A 24,991-nucleotide genomic window follows, 5' to 3' on the forward strand; every position below is an offset into this window, starting at 1 on the left:
GGAATCAGTGTTAAGCTGCTAGGGTCAGGGTTCAGGTGGAAGGGTCAGCCATGCTGCCAGGATAGTGTGTAGTTTGTAGCTGCTGACAGTTTCAGGTCAACTTCCTTGCTTGTTCTACTGCATGACTCACTACGATCAAAGAATCATTAACTCAGCAGTTGAAAGTAGTATTTTAAATCAAAGTATCCTTCACCTGTCCTTCCCTTGTTTGGTGGAACCAGAGAAGCGTTCTGATGTCTGGTGGAACCAGCTGCCTTCAATGAAAATTGCTTTGGTGGCAGAAAGATGTTTCTGAGCGGTTTGACTGAAGGAGGAGCTTCAGAGTCACGTGATGCATGAGACTAGAAGAGAGAGACAACATCCTGTTGTAATCAGAGTTCTCTGATGTCCCGTGTGCCATGTTTTGAAGGGTGTCCTTGGCTCGTACTGACGATGTGGAAGGCTGGCTTCACCCAGAGCAGACATCCTCTGTGCCTTTAAAATAACACCTACCAACGCTCTCCCATTTTTAGCTCCGGATATACATACATATATATTTTATCTCAGCGTTTTCCATTGTTATATGCAGTCCTATTTTATCTACTGCGGATGCTGCTGTATGACATATTGATTTAGCTATCCCATGAGCCTTTGCGCTGACAGGAACATGTTTGGCGGGGCTTACCTGGCGCTGCTGGGCTGCGGAGAGGCTTGTCTCCCCACAACAGGCCTGAGACGACAGAGGCCGAGAGCTGATGACAGGCCAGTGGGGCTGCTGGAGGAGAAGTTGTGAATGCCCTTGTCACAAAAGTCATCAATATCTCTCTGGCAGAGACTACCTCTGGGTCCACACAGCTTCCAGACCCTCCGTTTGTCTCTCAAACTGTCTGACCTTGTCGCTGGAAAAGTCTGTCAGGCTAGAGTGTGACGTTGGAGGGGATGAAAGCCAAAAAGAACTCAGAGAACTTAGAAGTAGCTGGGATGAATATGTGCCTCTTCCTTGCCTGCCCTCTGCAGAGGAGCTGGGATGTGTTCCAGGGATGTGAGCCCCTCACTGTAGTCATAGTGTAGTAGTGTTCCAGAGTCCCTCACGGTAGTCGTGGTGTTCCAGAGCCCCTCACTGTAGTCGTGGTGTTCCAGAGCCTCTCACTGTAGTCATAGTGTAGTAGTGTTCCAGAGCCCCTCACTGTAGTCGTAATGTTCCAGAGCCTCTCACTGTAGTCGTAGTCTAGTAGTGTTCCAGAGCCTCTCACTGTAGTCGTAGTCTAGTAGTGTTCCAGAGCCTCTCACTGTAGTCGTACTGCAGTAGTGTTCCAGAGCCTCTCACTGTAGTCGTAGTGTTCCAGAGCCTCTCACTGTAGTCGTAGTGTTCCAGAGCCTCTCACTGTAGTCGTAGTGTTCCAGAGCCTCTCACTGTAGTCGTAGTGTTCCAGAGCCTCTCACTGTAGTCGTAGTGTTCCAGAGCCTCTCACTGTAGTCGTAGTGTTCCAGAGCCTCTCACTGTAGTCGTAGTGTTCCAGAGCCTCTCACTGTAGTTGTAGTGTTCCAGAGCCTCTCACTGTAGTCGTAGTCTAGTAGTGTTCCAGAGCCTCTCACTGTAGTCGTACTGCAGTAGTGTTCCAGAGCCTCTCACTGTAGTCGTAGTGTTCCAGAGCCTCTCACTGTAGTCGTAGTGTAGTAGTGTTCCAGAGCCTCTCACTGTAGTCGTGGTGTTCCAGAGCCTCTCACTGTAGTCGTACTGCAGTAGTGTTCCAGAGCCTCTCACTGTAGTCGTAGTGTTCCAAAACCTCTCACTGTAGTCGTAGTGTAGTAGTGTTCCAGAGCCTCTCACTGTAGTCGTGGTGTTCCAGAGCCTCTCACTGTAGTCGTAGTCTAGTAGTGTTCCAGATCCCCTCACTGTAGTCGTACTGTAGTAGTGTTCCAGAGCCTCTCACTGTAGTCGTAGTCTAGTAGTGTTCCAGAGCCCCTCACTGTAGTCGTACTGTAGTAGTGTTCCAGAGCCTCTCACTGTAGTCGTAGTCTAGTAGTGTTCCAGAGCCCCTCACTGTAGTTGTACTGTAGTAGTGTTCCAGAGCCTCTCACTGTAGTCGTAGTCTAGTAGTTTTCCAGAGCCTCTCACTGTAGTCGTAGTGTAGCAGTGTTCCAGAGCCCCTCACTGTAGTCGTAGTGTAGTAGTGTTCCAGAGCCTCTCACTGTAGTCGTAGTGTTCCAAAGCCCCTCACTGTAGTCGTAGTGTTCCAGAGCCTTTCACTGTAGTCGTAGTGTAGTAGTGTTCCAGAGCCCCTCACTGTAGTCGTAGTGTAGTAGTGTTCCAGAGCCTCTCACTGTAGTCGTACTGTAGTAGTGTTCCAGAGCCCTTCACTGTAGTCGTAGTGTAGTAGTGTTCCAGAGCCTCTCACTGTAGTCGTAGTGTAGTAGTGTTCCATAGCCCCTCACTGTAGTCGTAGTGTTCCATCGCCTCTCACTGTAGTTGTAGTGTTCCAGAGCCTCTCACTGTAGTCGTAGTCTAGTAGTGTTCCAGAGCCTCTCACTGTAGTCGTACTGCAGTAGTGTTCCAGAGCCTCTCACTGTAGTCGTACTGCAGTAGTGTTCCAGAGCCTCTCACTTTAGTCGTAGTGTTCCAGAGCCTCTCACTGTAGTCGTAGTGTAGTAGTGTTCCAGAGCCTCTCACTGTAGTCGTGGTGTTCCAGAGCCTCTCACTGTAGTCGTAGTCTAGTAGTGTTCCAGAGCCCCTCACTGTAGTCGTACTGTAGTAGTGTTCCAGAGCCTCTCACTGTAGTCTTAATCTAGTAGTGTTCCAGAGCCCCTCACTGTAGTCGTAGTCTAGTAGTGTTCCAGAGCCTCTCACTGTAGTCGTAGTGTAGTAGTGTTCCAGAGCCCCTCACTGTAGTCGTACTGTAGTAGTGTTCCAGAGCCTCTCACTGTAGTCGTAGTCTAGTAGTGTTCCAGAGCCCCTCACTGTAGTCGTAGTGTAGTAGTGTTCCAGAGCCTCTCACTGTAGTCGTAGTCTAGTAGTGTTCCAGAGCCTCTCACTGTAGTCGTAGTCTAGTAGTGTTCCAGAGCCCCTCACTGTAGTCGTAGTGTAGTAGTGTTCCAGAGCCTCTCACTGTAGTCGTAGTCTAGTAGTGTTCCAGAGCCCCTCACTGTAGTCGTAGTGTAGTAGTGTTCCAGAGCCTCTCACTGTAATTGTAGTGTTCCAGAGCCCCTCACTGTAGTCATAGTCTAGTAATGTTCCAGAGCCCCACACTGTAGTCGTACTGTAGTAGTGTTCCAGAGCCTCTCACTGTAGTCGTAGTGTTCCAGAGCCTCTCACTGTAGTCATACTGTAGTAGTGTTCCAGAGCCTCTCACTGTAGTCGTAGTGTTCCAGAGCCCCTCACTGTGGTTGTAGTGTTCCAGAGCCTCTCACTGTAGTCGTAGTGTTCCAGAGCCTCTCACTGTAGTCGTAGTGTAGTAGTGTTCCAGAGCCTCTCACTGTAGTCGTACCGTAGTAGTGTGCCAGAGCCCCTCACTGTAGTTCAAGCTGTGACTTTCCATGTGGTTATCATTTAGAAAGAAAGCTTATTGGTTAATGATGTGTTGCTTATCGCTGTTTAGGACGCCACAGCTTTGAAGAGTAAAAGCAGCAGTGAGGCTGGATCACTGCCTAGTCAGTTGCATTTGTTTTCACTATAACTATTTATTCTTATGTTAATTACAATTTGTCATCCCGGTATCAATGATTCATTTCTCTCAGCAGTCGTCTGGTTGAATAAAAAAATATATTTTAAGCAGCGTTGTGTTTTTGAGAGAGTAGCAGACTTTAATCACAACAGGGAAATAATTGATTAAGTTCCAGTGTTTCATCTAGAATGTGACACTCCATATTGCCGCAGGCCCCTGAAGCTGGGATGAGACTGTGCCGGAATACGGACACCATTTTCAAATGAAGAGGCGCTTCACCGCTGCAGCAGCATATCACTCACCAGCTCTTTAAGTCTGCGAGAGTTGATCCTGAGGAAGCCTGCTTGACTGAAGCCAGCTGTTAGATTCTGTTGAGACTAAGCTTTGTACAATAAATCTGTTGTTACTTCTGTTGAATTAGGTATAGGAATTTGCACTGATTTGGAGATTGACAGACGTATAAGTGAGCTGAGACTGGCTTGTTTGAATAACTTGGCAGCTTTTAACTCATACAAAAAATTCTGCAGTGACCAAAACACTGTTGGCTTCTAATGATCTCACACTGTGTTTCAAACGCGTACGCATGCGCAAACTCACAGGTGTTTTCTTTCCAGAATTTCTCACAGCAGACGGCACACCTGGGTGCTACAAGTGTGTTTCCAAACTGTCTGAAACGGTCTGAAACCTGGAGCAGTTGCAACAGCTGTCTGTTAATCTCACCTCCCATCTGGGCTCCCCTTCTGACTCCTCATGGAAGAGGGAAGCTGACCTTATTTCTGACAGTATCAAATGTATAAATAAAGATAAATGATTTAGAGATCGAGGTTGGACATTTTTCCACGGAGTGATGAAAATAGAGTAGAATGTAAAAACCTTTTGGCCTCTGTCCTTCTAAACATCCAGACATGTAGTGTCTGGCTGGGCTAGGGTTAGGGTTCTCTTCTCTGCAGAAGCTCTCTGAAGGCAGCAGAGCTGTGCCGTGTTGAACCAGCGCCGAGTCGCCCAGCGTTACCACAGGAGGCCTGGCTGAGCTGTCCTGGAGATCAGCTGTGCTGATGTTGATCTGCTGCTTCTCCTCTCAGACAGACGTCTTTGTCCCGGGGAAGCTAGCCCCTTAGCTCCCTGGCAAATCCCTCTCACTAGAGGACAATATCTCACGCTGGAAGAGGATCAAGATTCAATAGGTTTTATCCAGAGGGTTTATTTGTGAAAAAGCCAATGCTTTGAAAACTATGAAGTGGGAATGGAGATCAGGGTTTTTTCTACAGCTTTCAGCCTAAACAACCTAGCTATAACCCAGCTATAACCCAGACACTCATACACACACACTACCAGAGACAAACACACAGACTAAAGACAGGGCAGCATTATCTTGAACAGCTACATTCTCTTCTTCTCTTCCTCCACCTCCTCCTCTTCTCTTCCTCCACCTCCTCCTCTTCTCTTCCTTCCAAGGTCATTCGGTCACCTGCCAGACTCACAGCTAAGAGACTGCAGGGTCAAATTGAGGCTGCAATTAGCCTAATGAATGAGTTATTTCAGCTTCATCAGCGCTCTAGGTTCTCCCCACTGTCAAAGACAGGAATAGTGAAAGTGTGTGTGTGTGTGTGTGTGTGAGAATATTCTAGCTCCACATGTTGACAGCTCACTCTTGGCTGTTTTCAGTTTGTACTTGGGAAGAAATGTAATGCTTTTAGTGTGACAGTGATATGAATAATATTTGTAATAGTTACCACAACAGAACAATGTCATTTCATTTACATTGGTAATTGTGCTTGGATGATATTGACCTCAGTCTGCTGGAGGTCAGAGGTCATCTCACTTTACACCAGTGGTGTCAAAACATGTCACACACGAGCACAAACACCTCACACACACATGAACACAAGCTCAGCATGCTGTGTTCCTTAAGAGGTGTTGTCTGTGCTCAGGAATCAGGTTCTTTCCTAGGGTTGTTTTCCCCCCCCAGGAGCGACATGCAGTAACTATGAGCACAGGAAACTAACTGTGTTGTGACATAGTTCAACACGAGAGCTACTCCTCAACCTGGCACCTCTGGTAGGAGGGGAGTGAGGGAGTGAGTGAGTGAGTGAGTGAGAGAGAGAGAGGGAAGGAGGGAGGGAGGGAGGGAGGGAGGGAGGGAGGGAGGGAGGGAGGGAGGGAGGGAGGGAGGGAGGGAGGGAGGGAGGGAGGGAGGGAGGGAGGGAGGGGAACGTAGAAAAAAAAAAGGATGGATTTGAGTTTCATCAGTAATCACTTTGAAGCACTTTGTGATTTTGATCTGCGAGAGGTGCTATACAAATACATTTCACTTACTTACTTACTAATCAAGTGTTATGAAAACAACAAAGGCCTCATTTGAATGTGATTCATAAAATAGAGGCTGAATTCAATATGGTGTTTATTCCTCGTTGTTCCTCTAGGGGCTATTTTATGAAACCCCCACTTTACCTCCTCAGTGAATGAGTAGATTTGCGTACCAATAAATGAAGGATGTTTTATTCATATTTGGTCTCTGTAATGGGTAGAACTCACTGGTTTCTCATTTGAATGCCGAACATGGTGACATAACTGTTCTGGTTTTTCATCTCTGGAGAGCAGAGCCGACTGCAGCATAGCAACAATCTAGAGCAGAGCCGACTGCAGCATTGCAACAATCTAGAGCAGAGCCGACTGCAGCATAGCAACGATCTAGAGCAGAGCCGACTGCAGCATAGCAACGATCTAGAGCAGAGCCGACTGCAGCATAGCAACGATCTAGAGCAGAGCCGAGAGGAGAGAGAGATGTAGAGAAGTTCAGAATAGAGTGGAGAGCTGTAGAGGGAACCTCTCCCCCCTCACTCTCCCCCTCTCTCATTCTTTCTCCCTGTTCCCATCTTGCTCCTCCTCCTACACTCCACCCTCCTGATCTCATTAGTTTCTTGTCCCCTCTCAACACTGACATGTGATTCCCTTTTCTTCATCTCTCTTTCAACAAACTCCCTTTTGGTGTGTCAGTCCTTGAGTCTGCGTGGTCCGTCACAGCAGCGCCCAGGTACCAGGTGTGAAGGCCCTGGACATCAGGTACCAGGTGTGAAGGCCCTGGACATCAGGTACCAGGTGTGAAGGCCCTGGACACCAGGTACCAGGTGTGAAGGCCCTGGACACCAGGTACCAGGTGTGAAGGCCCTGGACACCAGCAGGGATCAGCTGAGTGCTGAACTGTAGGTCAGCTGTCTCCTGTTAAAGGTCCCATGACATGTTAGACATGACATGCTCAAAGGCAAAGCAGAGTAACCAGGGCTTTTGGTTTCCAACTCTCACAATTTCTAGCCACTGGGGGAGAATAGTCAGGCTTGGGGAAGTCATATTAATGTTGAATGAAACCTCATAAAGTGACATTTTCATGCAATGGGACCTTTAAGTCCTGGCCCTCTTCCCTGTTAGACCTGAACACACTGCTCCTCCTGAACACACTGCTCCTCCTGAACACACTGCTCCTCCTGAACACACTGCTCCTCCTGAACACACTGCTCCTCCTGCTCCTCCTGAACACACTGCTCCTCCTGAACACACTGCTCCTCCTGAACACACTGCTCCTCCTGCTCCTCCTGAACACACTGCTCCTCCTGAACACACTGCTCCTCCTGAACACACTGCTCCTCCTGAACACACTGCTCCTCCTGAACACACTGCTCCTCCTGAACACACTGCTCCTCCTGAACACACTGCTCCTCCTAAACACACTGCTCCTCCTGAACACACTGCTCCTCCTGAACACACTGCTCCTCCTGCTCCTCCTGAACACACTGCTCCTCCTGAACACACTGCTCCTCCTGCTCCTCCTGAACACACTGCTCCTCCTGAACACACTGCTCCTCCTGAACACACTGCTCCTCCTGCTCCTCCTGAACACACTGCTCCTCCTGAACACACTGCTCCTCCTGAACACACTGCTCCTCCTAAACACACTGCTCTGTGGCCTGTCTCTGTCTTCCTTGATGAGCGCTCTGACATCATGAGTCTGTGGAGTTTGCATCATGGCTGGATCATCATGGCTTTAGAGACAATCCAGCCCTCCAGACATGAACGCTGACTGCATCTCACACACTGTGTCCTGACTGCATCTCACACACTGTGTCCTGACTGCATCTCACACACTGTGTCCTGACTGCATCTCACACACTGTGTCCTGACTGCATCTCACACACTGTGTCCTGACTGCATCTCACACACTGTGTCCTGACTGCATCTCACACACTGTGTCCTGACTGCATCTCACACACTATGTCCTGACTGCATCTCACACACAGTGTCCTGGTGTGGATTGTGTACTTGGCTGTTTAGCTTGCACCCTCAGCTGTAGTAATCCTACATTTCCGTACCAGAGTGGTACAGTACAGAGTCATTTGTCTTGGTAAAACAGCAACTTAAGCATGTTAGCATATCTCCCTGTGACAACATTACCCCTCTTTAGAAAAGTAATTAGTGGATTAATTTGCTCTACACACCAAACCATCAAGGTTGTAAATAATAACAAGCTCCAACCCCTCAGAGTAAAGGACAATTCAAGATCATATTAGAGAGGAAGGCCCATGCATGTCTCCCCCATATCAATTTGTTTATATTCAATTTTCCAACCATGGAATTCAGCTGAAATGTATGTACTGCCTTCAAGAAAGCTGTCTTCATCACTGTGGAGCTGCAGTTGTTTAAGGCCCTTGCTTTGGGCCGGTGATGCTTTGTGATGCGTGTCCTATGTTGGTTCATAGTATTTCTGAATGTCTTCTAACTCGTTTACCGGTTTGCCCCACATTGAGGTCCAGTTTATCAGGAGAAGCGCGTTAGCCAGAGGGTTAGCTTCATGACACGAGCTAGAGGGTTAGCTTCATGACACGAGCCTGTGATCTCCTCCTCACCAGGTAGTGTGATCTCCTCCTCACCAGGTAGTGTGATCTCCTCCTCACCAGTAGTGTGATCTCCTCCTCACCAGGTAGTGTGATCTCCTCCTCACCAGTAGTGTGATCTCCTCCTCACCAGGTAGTGTGATCTCCTCCTCACCAGGTAGTGTGATCCCCTCCTCACCAGGTAGTGTGATCTCCTCCTCACCAGGTAGTGTGATCCCCTCCTCACCAGGTAGTGTGATCCCCTCCTCACCAGGTAGTGTGATCTCCTCCTCACCAGGTAGTGTGATCTCCTCCTCACCAGGTAGTGTGATCCCCTCCTCACCAGGTAGTGTGATCTCCTCCTCACCAGGTACAGTGTGTGAGCTTCAGAAACACAAAGTTGTGAATAATCCAATGGTGTGATAGATGATCCTCCCTGTGGGGGTAGCCTTATTACAGAGGAGGAAAACACTATAAACCTTAGACTAATAATCAAATTAAAGGTCACATGATATGCTGTTTTTGGATTCTTTTATATAGGCTTTATTGGTCCCCTAATACTGTATCTGAAGTCTCTTTCCCGAAATTCAGCCTTGGTGCATAATTACAGCCACTACGAGCAGTCCCTCAATGAGCTTTCCTCAAAACGCGCTGTTTCTGTGTCTGTAGCTTTAAATGTTAATGAGGAGGAGAGGGGCGGCAACATGCGCTAATGTTTACAGTGGATGTGTCGCAATGGCTCGTAGCCCCCGTTGCTGTAAGATGCCTCAAATTTTCCCAATTCTCATCTGATCACCCTGGTTTGCAGAGTGACTCATAGTCATTTCAATGAGGAGAAAGGCAGACATTGCGCGCGCCATGACAACAGCAGAATGGTTATCCAAATAACAAAGAAGTGTACAACACTCGCGTTACAGCGTTTGTATTCACACACACACTTGATGCTACCTACCTTTACATTAGCAACAGTAACTCAACTGTTAGCTGCAGAGCTAATGTTACAGCCACATTCTAAGGGTAGCAAGCTCAGTAACCATATAGAGTAAAGCAGCAAAATGATATAGCGTTAGTCAACTTACTTGTCCGAGGTTTGTAGCTGGACCAAGGAGAGTTAATACTGATCCAGAATTTTATTTCAGCAAGGCCAGCTTTGTATTAGCTCAAGTTTAGGAAACAGTCATGGCTGAAATGTTTGGCGCAGACATACAAAACATTAAAAAGTTGTGTCGGCGCATTTCCAGAGAAAATAAAATGAAGACACTGGGTCTTCACTTTAAAAATACTTTTGTTTTCCTGTGTACATCCAAACTGAGCAAATGCAATGCTTCGTTCGTTAGTAAGCCATGATGTCTCTCGAGGATAAAATCACTTGCACTGTCATAGCTCAGTTCCTCATGGGCGGGCCAGATTATCTGGGCTGGCAAAGCAGAGAGGGGAGGTAACCTTCCTCCTTGTGACATCACAAGGAAGAGATTTTCAAGCATTTGAGCTTTAATGTTCTCAAAGGCGGAGAAGAATACCCGGGCAAGGTTTACACCTATCGAAATTTCTACCTACTGGGGGACCAAAGGCAGGCTAGGGGAACTCATATTAATGTTAAATAACGTCCTTAAGTGAAGTTTTCATGTCATGTAGAAAGAGAGAAAGTGTAACTTTCTAGCCTCACAGTCCTTTTAGAGCACAGCAGATACGCTGCTCCCCCTCAACAACAGCAGCCTTGTTTGCAACAAGGATCCAATTAGACAAACCTCCAGAGTATATCACATGATAAATTACATGTTGTTAAAATAAAAAATCATGTTTTGACGACTAAAATAATAAATTCAGTTTAATTTAGTCAATGACTTCAGTAAGTATCCAAATATAAATCATGTGGTTTAGGGACTGAACCAGAGAAATGGCACATTTGGAATGGCATACAAGTCTGCACTTTCAGACTTCCTGTGATGTTGTCAGGTAGACCTTGATATTTAGACTCAGACACCTGTCTGGAATAGGACTCTGCTTCTCTGGCGTCTCTGGTTGCAGATTTTGGGTACGTTTATCATCCTGGGAAATCCTTATGAAGGGTAGTTGTTGCTTTTTAATCCTGGAGATTTAAAAGGGATTCACTTACTCATTCCTAAAAGACAATAGGCCTTAAAGCTGACTTCAGTTCAGATTTAAGCCTTGTGTTGGCACTGATTCGAAAAGTTTCTGTCCAAAACATTTGAGAAAAGATGATGGTGATCCCAGACACACTGCTCTTGTCAAATCAAAAATGAAACTTTCACCAAAATCAAGATTTACGTTTGACATTTTATTCATGTAGCAGACGCTTTCATCCAAAATGACACAGAAAAGGTGCCCATAGTCAGATGGCTGAGCGGTTAGGGAATCAGGCTATTACTCAGAAGGTTGCTGGTTCGATTGACGTTGGGCACTTCACCCTACTTGCCTCGGGGGGAAATGTTCCTGTACTTACTGTAAGTCGCTCTGGATAAGAGCGTCTGCTAAATGTAAATGCATGAAGGATCCAGCAGCAGATCTAGGATCAGAAGTGCATGGTGTCACAGTGGTGAGAGCAAGGAATGCTCTGGATTTACCACAGTGCAGCAACAATAATCGCTGAGTGCAATTAAAACAACATCATATCCTAAGTCCAACATCATAAACAACATTGTAGGTGCTCACTGTTTAAGAGACGGAGCCACAGTAAGTGTACAGCCAAGACCAACTGATAGATAGTAGGCTTCTCTCAAACGTGTTCCTGCTCTTGTCAGGGCATCCGTGAGAGGGCCCTGGTGCCTGTAAGGTGTGTTCCCTCTCAAGCCGGCTGTGTGTGCCTTCCACACCTCCAGCTCTGCATCCAGGCTCGGCGCTCAGCCATAGAGAGGCTGGGGATGTTTTGAATTGGGCCCTCAAGCTGAGAGCCTGTCTGCATGTCTGTCCTTCACAACAGGGCGGGAGCAGATGATCTCACGGGTCAGCAGTAGGAATTACAACAGGTCAATATGGTTGTTCACGACTCTGCCAGTTAGCCGTCTGCCAGAGAGTTATCTGTGAATGGAACACGTGACGGCTGCCTCCCCTGATGTTTTTAGACAGAGAAAAACCCCACCCTGGCTGGATGTTCCTAATGGAGACTGAAATAGAGCAGGCTTGTAGAGATGTCTCTCTTCTCTGTGCTCTGAGAGGTCACGGTTCGGGTTGCCTTGAGGCTAATTGAGGGAGACAGAGATTAAAAAGGTAATTAGTGAGACACAAACAGGTCTGAAAAGATCCATAGCTTTAAACCATCCAGAGATGCAAGCACCTCTTTCTGTTTCAGTGATTCGGGGAACCTATTTTTAGCACATGCATCCAAACTCAATTGATCTTTCTCTGTAAAGATTTTCTAGGAAGGAGATATTTATGAAAGGTGTCTGGTGAGCTGGCCTCTGAAAAGTTCTGACTTGGTTCTTTGATGTGGGATGCTGACAACCAGGAAGCTGTGCCAACATGCCAGGCGTTTGTTGGAAGACACCACCTGCTCTCTCCTCCTGCTCTGTGAGGGGAGCCCAGAGGGGGTTAACCAGACACCCCACCCCAGACACCTCACCCCCAGACACCCCACCCCCAGACACCCCAACCCACCCCAGACACCCCACCCCAGACACCCCAACCCACCCCAGACACCCCACCCCCAGACACCCCAACCCACCCCAGACACCCCACCCCAGACACCCCAACCCACCCCAGACACCTCACCCCCAGACACCCCAACCCACCCCAGACACCCCACCCCAGACACCCCAACCCACCCCAGACACCCCACCCCAGACACCCCAACCCACCCCAGACACCCCACCCCAGACACCCCAACCCACCCCAGACACCCCACCCCAGACACCCCAGACACCCCACCCCAGACACCCCAACCCACCCCAGACACCCCAACCCACCCCAGACACCCCAACCCACCCCAGACACCTCACCCCCAGACACCCCAACCCACCCCAGACACCCCACCCCAGACACCTCACCCCACCCCAGACACCTCACCCCACCCCAGACACCTCACCCCCAGACACCCCAACCCACCCCAGACACCCCAACCCAGACACCCCAACCCACCCCAGACACCCCACCCCAGACACCCCAACCCACCCCAGACACCTCACCCCCAGACACCTCACCCCACCCCCAGACACCCCAACCCACCCCAGACACCCCAACCCAGACACCCCAACCCACCCCAGACACCTCACCCCCAGACACCCCAACCCACCCCAGACACCCCACCCCAGACACCCCAACCCACCCCAGACACCCCACCCCAGACACCCCAACCCACCCCAGACACCTCACCCCCAGACACCTCACCCCCAGACACCCCACCCCCAGACACCTCACCCCCAGACACCTCACCCCAGACACCCCACCCCAGACACCTCACCCCACCCCAAGACACCCCAACCCACCCCAGACACCTCACCCCCAGACACCTCACCCCCAGACACCTCACCCCCAGACACCCCAACCCACCCCAGACACCCCACCCCAGACACCCCAACCCACCCCAGACACCCCACCCCAGACACCTCAACCCACCCCAGACACCTCACCCCCAGACACCCCAACCCACCCCAGACACCCCACCCCCAGACACCTCACCCCCAGACACCTCACCACAGACACCTCACCTCCAGACACCTCACCCCCAGACACCCCAACCCAGACACCTCACCCCCAGACACCTCACCCCCAGACACCTCACTCCAGACACCTCACCCCCAGACACCCCACCCCAGACACCCCAACCCACCCCAGACACCTCACCCCCAGACACCTCACCACAGACACCTCACCTCCAGACACCTCACCCCCAGACACCCCAACCCAGACACCTCACCCCCAGACACCTCACCCCCAGACACCTCACCCCCAGACACCTCACCCCCAGACACCTCACCCCCAGACACCTCACCCCACCCCAGACACCTCATCCCCAGACACCTCACTCCAGACACCTCACCCCCAGACACCCCACCCCAGACACCTCACCCCCAGACACCTCACCCCCAGACACCTCACCCCCAGACACCCCCAGACACCCCAACCCACCCCAGACACCTCACCCCCAGACACCCCAACCCACCCCAGACACCCCAACCCACCCCAGACACCCCACCCCAGACACCTCACCCCACCCCAGACACCTCACCCCCAGACACCTCACCCCCAGACACCCCAACCCACCCCAGACACCCCAACCCAGACACCCCAACCCACCCCAGACACCCCACCCCAGACACCCCAACCCACCCCAGACACCTCACCCCCAGACACCTCACCCCACCCCCAGACACCCCAACCCACCCCAGACACCCCAACCCAGACACCCCAACCCACCCCAGACACCTCACCCCCAGACACCCCAACCCACCCCAGACACCCCACCCCAGACACCCCAACCCACCCCAGACACCCCAACCCACCCCAGACACCTCACCCCCAGACACCTCACCCCCAGACACCCCACCCCCAGACACCTCACCCCCAGACACCTCACCCCAGACACCCCACCCCAGACACCTCACCCCACCCCAAGACACCCCAACCCACCCCAGACACCTCACCCCCAGACACCTCACCCCCAGACACCTCACCCCCAGACACCTCACCCCCAGACACCCCAACCCACCCCAGACACCCCACCCCAGACACCCCAACCCACCCCAGACACCCCACCCCAGACACCTCAACCCACCCCAGACACCTCACCCCCAGACACCCCAACCCACCCCAGACACCCCACCCCCAGACACCTCACCCCCAGACACCTCACCACAGACACCTCACCTCCAGACACCTCACCCCCAGACACCCCAACCCAGACACCTCACCCCCAGACACCTCACCCCCAGACACCTCACTCCAGACACCTCACCCCCAGACACCCCACCCCAGACACCCCAACCCACCCCAGACACCTCACCCCCAGACACCTCACCACAGACACCTCACCTCCAGACACCTCACCCCCAGACACCCCAACCCAGACACCTCACCCCCAGACACCTCACCCCCAGACACCTCACCCCCAGACACCTCACCCCCAGACACCTCACCCCCAGACACCTCACCCCACCCCAGACACCTCATCCCCAGACACCTCACTCCAGACACCTCACCCCCAGACACCTCACCCCAGACACCTCACCCCCAGACACCTCACCCCCAGACACATTACCTCACCCCCAGACACATTACCTCACCCCAGACACCTCACCCCCAGACACCTCACCCCCAGACACCTCACCCCACCCCAGACACCTCACCCCACCCCAGACACCTCACCCCACCCCAAGACACCTCACCCCCAGACACCCCACCCCCAGACACCTCACCTCACCCCCAGACACCTCACCCCCAGACACATTACCTCACCCCAGACACCTCACCCCCAGACACCTCACCCCAAGACACCTCACCCCCAGACACCCCACCCCCAGACACCTCACCTCACCCCCAGACACCTCACCCCCAGACACATTACCTCACCCCAGACACCTCACCCCCAGACACCTCACCCCCAGACACCTCACCCCCAGACACCTAACCCCCAGACACCTCACCCCCAGAAACCTCACCCCCAGACACCTCACCCCACCAACAGACACCTCACCCACAGACACCTCACCCCACTCTCAGTGTGAAGGGAAAAGCCAACAATAGTATCTGTCTAGCCATCCAGCTGCTGGAGGATACACTTCACTAAGGATGACTCATACCGCGAGACAGAGGGAGGGGGCGGGGGAGAGGGGGGGGAGAAGAGCGGAACAGACAGGGAGAGTGTCATGTATGAGTCTGCCTTCTGTGTACTAGTAAGCAGTCATTTTGCATTCATAAGAGTAATCACAGTCTGTCTTTGGAAAACTAATCGGCACTACATTTTTATATTGTTTTCATGCATTTGCATTCAGTACTATTCCCAGTATTGTTTTGTCTCTTTATGGTTATCATTAGAAATAGCTGCTGAATAATAGTGTTGATGTGGCTGAGGATATTGTGTCAGTATTCGTGAAGACACTCCCTCATGTTAAACACTTCCCGCCCTGAAGAAACTGCTCCTGTGGAGAGATTCACATCATGTTTTCTGTTCTGTCATCTCCAGCTACACCCTCTCAACCTGAAACAATTGGCTCTTGTTCTGATAAGCTTGATAATGTGATGCTCTATGATAAGTGATAGTGTGTGATAGTGTGATACTCTGTCATAATGTGGTACTCTAGTAGGTGATAGAGTAGCGCCTCTTTGCCCTACATGTCTGACCCTGTCTGTCCTGGGGTTAGGATACGAACCAGCACCAGTGGTCCTGTCTGTCATGGGGTTAGGATACGAACCAGCACCAGTGGTACAGTTTGAAGCACACAGCTGCTGGCTAACTTGAGGAGAACTTGAGGAGTGTGGAGAAGGAGCAGCTTGGTGCAGGAGCAGCTTGGTGCAGGAGCAGCTTGGTGCAGGAGCAGCTTGGTGCAGGAGCAGCTTGGTGCAGGAGCAGCTTGGTGCAGGAGCAGCTTGGTGCAGGAGCAGCTTGGAGCAGGAGCAGCTTGGTGCAGGAGCAGCTTGGTGCAGGAGCAGCTTGGAGCAGTAGCAGCTTGGAGAAGGAGCAGCTTGGTGCAGGAGCAGCTTGGAGAAGGAGCAGCTTGGTGCAGGAGCAGCTTGGTGCAGGAGCAGCTTGGAGAAGGAGCAGCTTGGTGCAGGAGCAGCTTGGAGAAGGAGAAGCTTGGAGAAGGAGAAGCTTGGAGAAGGAGAAGCTTGAGAGCAGACTTCTCATATCTTCTGGCTACAGATTCAAAAGAAACTCTTCTGCTGTAGTGTTCTCTGTGTGTGTGCTGTGGTGCTGGGTGAAAGTCTGAAGGTTAGGTTCAGGCTGGTTCTCAAGGCTCTGGGGTCTTCATGGATATGTGGTTATCAGGTGACCTTGGTGTGTCTTGTTGAAGATGGTGATAAAGTTACGGCCACCTACTGTTCATAGGAACTTATGCTAACAACATAATGATCTTAACAATCATAACATCATATGAAAGGAAGAGGCAGATAGAGGGAGGAGTGATTGAATGGAGAGAAAGAAAGAATTCAGAGAGATTCTGTTCCCAGGTTACTATTTTATGTTCCATTTATCCCTCATAAACTATTCCAATTTTTACTAACCCAACAAATTCTTGAGAAATAACTAGAGATTGTGTCGAGATCTCACTCCATTTTCCCACCTCTCTCTTCTCTCTCTGTCTCTCTTGCCTCTCTCTCTTCTCTCTCTGTCTCTCTTGCCTCTCTCTCTGATCTCTCTCTTTCTCTCACTCTCCCCACTCTGTTTCCCCCCTCAACTCTCATCCTCTCCTGTATTTTCCTTCTTGTTTCTCATTTGTCTTGCCCCCCCCCCTTCTCTCCATTACCATGAGTGGGTTTATTTTGGACGGTTTCACTGTGGGGCAATCATCTCCAAAAAGGATGAAGAGACCCGACGCCCCCTTGAACGATTCCAGATAATCCCTTTAAAAATTGGAAAGGAATTTGCATCAAAGCAGCTTCTGATATCTGACAGAGCAGGGCAGCCTCAAAGAGTACAGGACTGACTATCTGGCTGGGGGCCAGCGGTGGGCATTAGCAGGAAGCTAGCAGAGGGTTAGCTTTGTACTAGCAGTGGGCATTAGCAGGAAGCTAGCAGAGGGTTAGCTGTGTACTAGCAGTGGGCATTAGCAGGAAGCTAGCAGAGGGTTAGCTGGGGGCTAGCGGTGGGCATTAGCAGGAAGCTAGCAGAGGGTTAGCTGTGTACTAGCAGTGGGCATTAGCAGGAAGCTAGCAGAGGGTTAGCTGGGGGCTAGCGGTGGGCATTAGCAGAAAGCTAGCAGAGGGTTAGCTGGGGGCTAGCGGTGGGCATTAGCAGGAAGCTAGCAGAGGGTTAGCTGGGTCCTTGTAGGGACTAGCCAGGGGCCTTAGCCAGGGGCCGTAGTCAGGTGCCTTAGCCAGGGGCCTTAGCCAGGGGCCATAGTCAGGTGCCTTAGCCAGGGGCCTTAGCCAGGGGCCTTAGCCAGGGGGCCTTAGCCAGGGGCCTTAGCCAGGGGCCTTAGCCAGGGGCTTTAACCAGGGGCCGTAGTCAGGTGTCATAGCCAGGGGGCCTTAGTAGGGGGCTAGCAAGGAACTAGCTTACACCATAATGTATTTATATTTATTACTCAAAGTTAATCCTGGTTTTAGGTTTATTGGTGTCTGCTGGACTGATCTCCTAGCTTGAAGTGAACTGTGGCGACTATTAGCCATGTCATTGTTATTGGATTACATGCCCCTCCCTCGTGCAAGGCCTCATTAATCTCAATAATCTTTTAATGGTAGTAAAACAGCTGTCAGAGTAGGAGCTTAGCTCTGCTCTGCAGTCTGAACCCTCCTAACTAGAGGCAGTAGAGTCCTGAACCCCTCCTAACTAGAGGCAGTAGAGTCCTGAACCCCTTCTAACTAGAGGCAGTAGAGTCCTGAACCCTCCAAACTAGAGGCAGTAGAGTCCTGAACCCTCCAAACTAGAGGCAGTAGAGTCCTGAACCCTCCAAACTAGAGGTAGTAGAATCCTGAACCCTCCTAACTAGAGGCAGTAGAATCCTGAACCCTCCTAACTAGAGGCAGTTGAGTCCTGAACCCTCCTAACTAGAGGCAGTTGAGTCCTGAACCCTCCTAACTAGAGGCAGTAGAGTCCTGAACCCTCCTAACTAGAGGCAGCAGAGTCCTGAACCCTCCTAACTAGAGGCAGCAGAATCCTGAACCCTCCTAACTAGAGGCAGCAGAGTCCTGAACCCTCCTAACTAGAGGCAGCAGAGTCCTTGAGGGAGGGCTGGGATGGAGAAGCATGTGCCACACTCTCCCACTTCCTCCCATCCTTTCATAACACATGTCTTACGTAACAGCAGGAGCCAGCAGGGGAATCTTCTCTCTCCCCCTCTCTCCCCATCCCTCTCTTTCTCCCCCTCTCTCCCCCCTCTCTCTCTCTTTCCCCCTCCCTCTCTCTTTCCCCTCTCTCCCCCCTTCTCTCTCTCCCTCTCACTCTCCCTTCCTCTCTCTCTCCCCCCTCTCTCTCTCCGTCTCTCTCCCCCTACCCCTCTCTCTCCCCCTTTCCCTCCCTCTCCTTCTTTCTCCCTCTCACTCCCTATGTCTCCCTCCCTCTCTCTCCCTCTCTCTCTCTCTCTCTCTCTGAGGTGTCATGATCCAGGAACAGGCAGTGTGCAGGACAGGCAGACAGAGCACATCCCCAGGGGCTCAACTTGTACTCCGTCCATCTGAGGGGCGCTAGTGATGCAGTCTGGAGGGACTGGATATGTACTGTACATATCTATATATGTCTATATACACATCCTGCTATATAGACACTCAGCCTTCTGGAGGGATCAGGTTCTGTTACCTCAGGGTTTCTCCTCAGGAAATCCCATTTCTGCCTTTTTAATATTCATAAACTCCTGGCCAAAATTTTGATTTTTTTTTTACAAACTATTACATTTAGTCATGAGAAATTGATTAAGACAAATTGAATCTATTGAGCAAGCAATTTCTTCTTATACATTTTCATCTAATACAGTTTAGTGGCACTGCTCATGTTTACAGTCTCAGCTTCACACAGATGAACCACCCTGACACTGCTTCACACAGATGAACCACCCTGACACTGCTTCACACAGATGAACCACCCTGACACTGCTTCACACAGATGAACCACCCTGACACTGCTTCACACAGATTACGTTTCACAATTCTCCTGACTTTCATATCTGTCATCCTTCCTCGCTTAGGTGCAAATCTGTCCTTTTCTCCTGTTATCATCCGTTGCTTGGAGACTTAAAGGTTCTGATGTGTGGGCTCATTCCAGAGTTGAGGTGAATTATTGCTTTTTCCAACCCAGCTCCTCTGGAAATCCTGATTAATTCTCTTTGGGTGTGAGATCAGGATTATCTACATGGTGCCATAATGACTCCTGCTCATCTAACGCCACGTACAGAAATGCTAACAAGTTTGCTCTCTGGGGTTTTCCTGTGCAGCTTAAGAGTCGTCAGCAGCGACGCTAGCTAGGGACTTATCCCACTGAGGTTTGATTTGTGTAGACATCCTGATACAGCTCGTCTCTGGGAAGAGACACAAAGTAATTAGAGCTGACATGCACTGAGCACTGAGGTGAGGCTGGACCTTTCTCTCTCTGTCACACTCTCTCTCCATTTCTCTCTGTCTCTCACTCTCTCTCTTTGTCTCTCTCTCTCCATCTCCATCTCTCTCCGACTCACTCGCTCTTATTCCATCTATATATAGAGAGAAAGAGAGAGATCTATGTATATATATATATATATATATATATATATATACGTCCTTTTCACTCATCTGCTTGTTCCCCTCTCCATCACCATGTGCTGTTTCTGAATGTCTGCCCTTCTCACCTTTTTTGTCTCACTCTCTTCCCCCCCTTCTCTCTCTCCCTCTCCCCTCTCCTCTCTCTCCTCTCTCTCTCCTCTCTCTCTCTCCCTTTATCTTCTCTCTCCTCTTTCTCCCCTTTCTCTCTCTCCTCTTTCTCCCCTTTCTCTCTCTCCTCTCTCTCTCCTCTCTCTCTCCTCTCTCTCTCCTCTCTCTCTCTCCTCTCAGTTCAGTTCAGTTCAGAATGCTTTATTGGCATGACAGTTCGGGTTGAGCCGTATTGCCAAAGCAGTCCATATTGAAAGGACATTTATAACATAACATGTATATCATAACATTTAACAAGGAGTTAAACAATAATAATATGGCAAAATAACAGTAGCATAGTAAGTGTAACAGTAACACATAAATGCATGTTAATATACAGAAATCCAGATATTGATCTCGTATACTTTTATATTTGTAACATTTAAGAAGGAAATCTTTTTCTGTTTCAATTTCCCCTGATGTACAGTGTCCACAGATTCTGTACTCTTTAGGTAACCATGTTTTTTTATGTCTTCCTTTTTTGATTGCAAGGGTGTGGTCACTCATTCTGTATTTTTCATTCTGTATTTTATCTCTCCCTCTCTCTCCTCTGCTCTCTCCACCCTTTCTCTCTCTCTCTCCTCTCTCTCTCTCCTCTGCTCTCTCCACCCTCTCTCCACCCTCTCTCTCTCTCCTCTCTCCCTCTCTCTGCTCTCTCCACTCTCTCTCTCTCTCCTCTCTCTCCTCTCTCTCTCCTCTCTCTCTCTCCTCTCTCTCTCCTCTCTCCCTCTCTCTCCTCTGCTCTCTCCACCCTCTCTCTCTCTCCTCTCTCTCTCTCCTCTCTCTCTCTCCTCTCTCTCTCTCCTCTCTCCCTCTCTCTCCTCTCCTCTTTCCTCTCTCTCTGTTTTCCCTCCCTTGTTGTTCTCATGATAAAGGAAGCCTAATCCTCTGAGGCATTAACAAGGATGTTGCTTTGGAAAACAACCCCTTCTTAGGCCTGCAAAACGGCACTAATGGACCTGTCGGCTCAGCGTGACTCTGTAGACGGGTGCAGGTCTTGTTCCCATGAATAAATGAACAGTGTCCAGGTAGAGAACTTGTGTACAAAAGGTAGCAGGTGTTTATGGGCACATGCAGACTGAGCAGCGTGGCTGTTCAGCTCAGCTGATTGTTCCAAAGTCCATCTCACCTGTATTTGAAACTGGCTGTGCCACGTGGGCCTGGAGGAAGAGATGCTCTGAGAGGAGATCCAAGCTGACACAGGAGGGCAGAACTTTACTGATGCTCAGCCAGAGAGGAGAATCAACAAGTGGGAGGGATGAAGGCTGGGAAATGGAGAAATGTACGAGGCTTGAAGGTGACAGACTGAAGAGAGAGAGACAGACAGATATTGATCTGATTTTCAGTAAGAGTTTGAGAGTGGATAAGGGTTGGTAAAATGCTTATTGGAGACTTGAGGTTCTTGTTGTGTACCTTGCGGCTGTATTGAATCACAAACCATGTAACATTGAATCTGTCATATTCTAAGAAATGTCAAGTTTTCTGTTTAGCAAAGAGGCTTTTGTAAATGAATGTTCAGCAGAGTTGACCTTTGTTTACATGCTCAAATTTGACAGTTTTGGGTCAGAATCAGTGCTGTTAACGCATTGTCCTTATTATTAGAATTATGAAACGTATTCACCTCTGCATGAATAAACGCCTTGCTACAAGAATTAGCACGTAAAGGAGACAGTTACTATTAAGTCCTGCATTGTTATTACTCACCTGTTCTCTCCCTGCTGAAATTGGAATGGGGGTGTTCCTGAGTGTTGTGTAAAACACTTCATTTTCTAGTGAAATAACTAGTCACAAGTGAGCTTCCTTTTCATAATTGTCTATTGATATTCAGTCCTTTCATTGCTTAGGTTAATTGAGCTGTCAAATGATTTCAATTGGAGTGAATGAAATGATTCAATGAGATGTATTTTTCTGAAAAAAGTCCAAAAGAACCAGACCACATGTTTGTGAAGGATCTTATTTACAAACTAGACCAGCTTTAGAGAACCTACAGAACATGTTTTCATGTTGTGAAGAACCAGGTGATGCTCCTGAACCAGGTGACGCTCCTGAACCAGGTGACGCTCCTGAGAGACCAGATCTGAGATGTGTGCTCTTATGGAACACATAATATGATTGGTTGAGAGCCCTGATTTGTTTAGTGTATACTTATATATCCTGTAGATACTGTATATATGTATGTATATATTTTTATACTGTATGTTTCTATATATATATGTATATATATATACATACATATATATACATACATATATATATATATATACATACACATATATAACCACTGAAAACGGCTGATGCACAGTGGGTTATGTTTGTGTTGTTTGTTATGTCCCCTGTGCATCCATGGTGCTGCTAGCTAGCACTCTGCTAGCGCTCCAAGAACAGAGATCAAACAGTGTTTATGCCAGTCTAGATGCTCCCTGTGTTCACATGCAAATTAGATGATAAAGCCGATTGCTAGTCACTTTGGATTTCTGGTCTTTTCCCAGAGCGAGAATGTAGTGCTGTGCTGTAATCAGAGCAGGGTGAAGGTGAGAGTGACTGCCCTTCATGAGTCCTCCACTCTAATCCTTCTTTCCTCTTTGGTGGATATCCACACCCAGGCGCTGGTCCAACAGGGAACACTGTTGGCATACCAACGCTATCCCAAACAGACTTACTGTACTTGGATGCGTTCCCCTGTTTCACTAGCTTCTAAGACAAATTAGAAGGCTAATTTAAAAGGGAATGTTCCATATCAGAGGTGTGGTGCTGTTTCGGTCGGTCGGTCGGTCGGTGAGGGATGGAGGGAGGGAGGGAGGGACACCTTCACTGCTTCTAGACATCTGTTACCATGCCCATATGAATGACCTCTCCCCTTCTCTCCCCTTCTCTCCCCCTCCTCCCCCAGTCTCCTGGGCAGTCCTCATCCCCAAGCTGGACCTGGTCATCTCCCTGGTGGGAGCAGTGAGCAGCAGTGCCCTGGCACTGGTCTTCCCTCCGCTAGTGGAGCTCATCACCTTCTCCGAGCGGCGGCGGCCGGCCATGCTGCTGAAGGACCTGCTCATCGCTTCCGTGGGCTTTGTGGGCTTCCTGGCTGGCACTTATGTCACCCTGGCAGAGATCATCTCACCAGAGGTCGTCACAGCAACGCACAATCAGAGTGCCAGCTCCTTGCCGACTGCCGGCCAGAGCTGGACCCCACCTGCTGGGGTGACCTTGGGGTGACCTCCTCTAATGATCTTTGTGTGACCTCACCTGGTCTCCAGCAGGGACACCTGTCTGAACGGCCTTCTCCAGGTTGCTGCTGTGGCTGGATGAGGGTCATGACCCTTGAACAGTCACCTCTCCTACAACAGACATTTTGGACCAAACATGCATTAAAGCTATTTACCTACTGAAGTAACATACCACACTCTAACACCAGAGAAACACAGATCCCGTCTAGCTTGGCATAGCCCAGTCCTGCGCTAGTACAGGCTAACATCCTCCACGCCCAGCCTTCTCCCAACCCCAGGAGCCATCCAACCACAAACCCCATCAGCACTGTTCTGCAGGCTACACAGATCACCCTAACGCCTCGCCCCCCCCCCCTTCCACCCCAGGAGGCAGTGACCTTGACCCATTGACCTTGACCCTGGTCATGCCAGTCAAGCTGTTCTCAGGACCCCTTCATACAGCATTACACCAGGCACATCTCACAAGCCTGGTGAGAGACCAGGACCTCAGTGGACCAGAGACCGCTGGAAGGAGACCGGACCCTAACCTGTCCAGCATCCAGGACCATCATAGCCCCCCCTGAGAGAACCAGGACCATCATAGCCCCCCCCCTGAGAGAACCAGGACCAACATAGCCCCCCCCTGAGAGAACCAGGACCATCATAGCCCCCCCCTGAGAGAACCAGGACCAACATAGCCCCCCCCTGAGAGAACCAGGACCATCATAGCCCCCCCTGAGAGAACCAGGACCAACATAGCCCCCCCTGAGAGAACCAGGACCATCATAGCTCCCCCCTGAGAGAACCAGGACCATCATAGCCCCCCCTGAGAGAACCAGGACCATCATAGCTCCCCCTGAGAGAGCCAGGACCAACATAGCTCCTCCTGAGAGAGCCAGGACCAACATAGCTCCCCCCTGAGAGAACCAGGACCATCATAGCCCCCCCTGAGAGAACCAGGACCATCATAGCTACCCAAATTTATTTATAGCCTTTCTTTATCACTGAAAAGAGTGACTCTTGAGTTGCAGAACAAAGATGACTAACGTTTGTACCCGAGGGAGTTAACCAACGATGACCAAGTTGGTTCAAGGCGAAGTCAGGAAGTTGATATTGGTTGACAGGATGGACTCTGATTGGCTCATCCCTCCGTCAGCCATGTTCATTCTACATTTACATTTAGTCATTTCTGCTGTGTGACGTGTGATGTGGTGGATCAATGTGTAATTGGACCAGGAAACTTTGTCATCATGTGCTTGTTATGGTTTGTGTGTATGACGTTTTCAGTGACTGAATCAACCGCACTCCCCTAATGTGTCAGGGGTAGGGAGTCTGTGTGTCGGAGTGTTTCCTCCCTGTGCTTGATGCCTCCATCCAAGTGGACACACATTTCTTATGCTTAATTTTACTGCCTTTCTTTCAGAATGCATCGGACGTGATTCTGTCCAAGCTTCAAGTGTGCAGTTTGTCCCAAAGGAAATGTATGGTACTGAATACGGATGAGGGTGTATGCAGTCCTGTACTTGCTATACTGAGCACAGGACATGAAGAGTTAGTAACAACTTTTAAACCTCCTCCCTTCCCCCTTCTGTCGGATGTTTGAAGGGACAACCCAGTTCAAGTTTGATGTGTGGCTGTGCAGCACTGAGGTGTGTGTGTGCACTCAGTGAGCCAGAGATGAGGTAGTCTGTCTCTCTGAAGTAAGCCCTCAGCAACGTTGTTGTTGTGAAACTCCATCCTCGCTGGGGTGAGACAGAGAGGAGAGAGACACTACAGTAACTCTGATGCCTTGCTG

General features: G+C 49.9%; 1 protein-coding gene and 1 long non-coding RNA gene across 5 annotated transcripts in view; one reads left to right on the plus strand and one right to left on the minus strand.

The window, feature by feature from the left end:
* Nucleotides 1-24,167, plus strand: part of slc36a4 (solute carrier family 36 member 4) — a 69,599-nt gene extending 45,432 nt beyond the window's left edge. For all 4 annotated transcript variants that reach the window (XM_084673823.1, XM_084673825.1, XM_084673826.1 and 1 more), the window contains one exon: nucleotides 22,890-24,167. In XM_084673823.1, coding sequence (XP_084529949.1) covers nucleotides 22,890-23,206 — 317 coding nt within the window. In that variant the 3' untranslated portion in view covers nucleotides 23,207-24,167. The remainder of the gene's footprint in view (nucleotides 1-22,889) is intronic.
* Nucleotides 5,093-9,894, minus strand: LOC146258002 (uncharacterized). Its single transcript, XR_014729900.1, has 3 exons — nucleotides 9,586-9,894; nucleotides 8,564-8,942; nucleotides 5,093-5,132 (listed from the first exon to the last, which is right to left on the minus strand). It is a non-coding gene; the product is annotated as an uncharacterized LOC146258002 (long non-coding RNA).
* Nucleotides 24,168-24,991: the final 824 nt, after the last annotated feature.

Source organism: Hypomesus nipponensis, chromosome 15 (genome assembly GCF_054491055.1).
Source record: "Hypomesus nipponensis isolate SF chromosome 15, ASM5449105v1, whole genome shotgun sequence".
NCBI classification, from domain to species: domain Eukaryota; kingdom Metazoa; phylum Chordata; class Actinopteri; order Osmeriformes; family Osmeridae; genus Hypomesus; species Hypomesus nipponensis.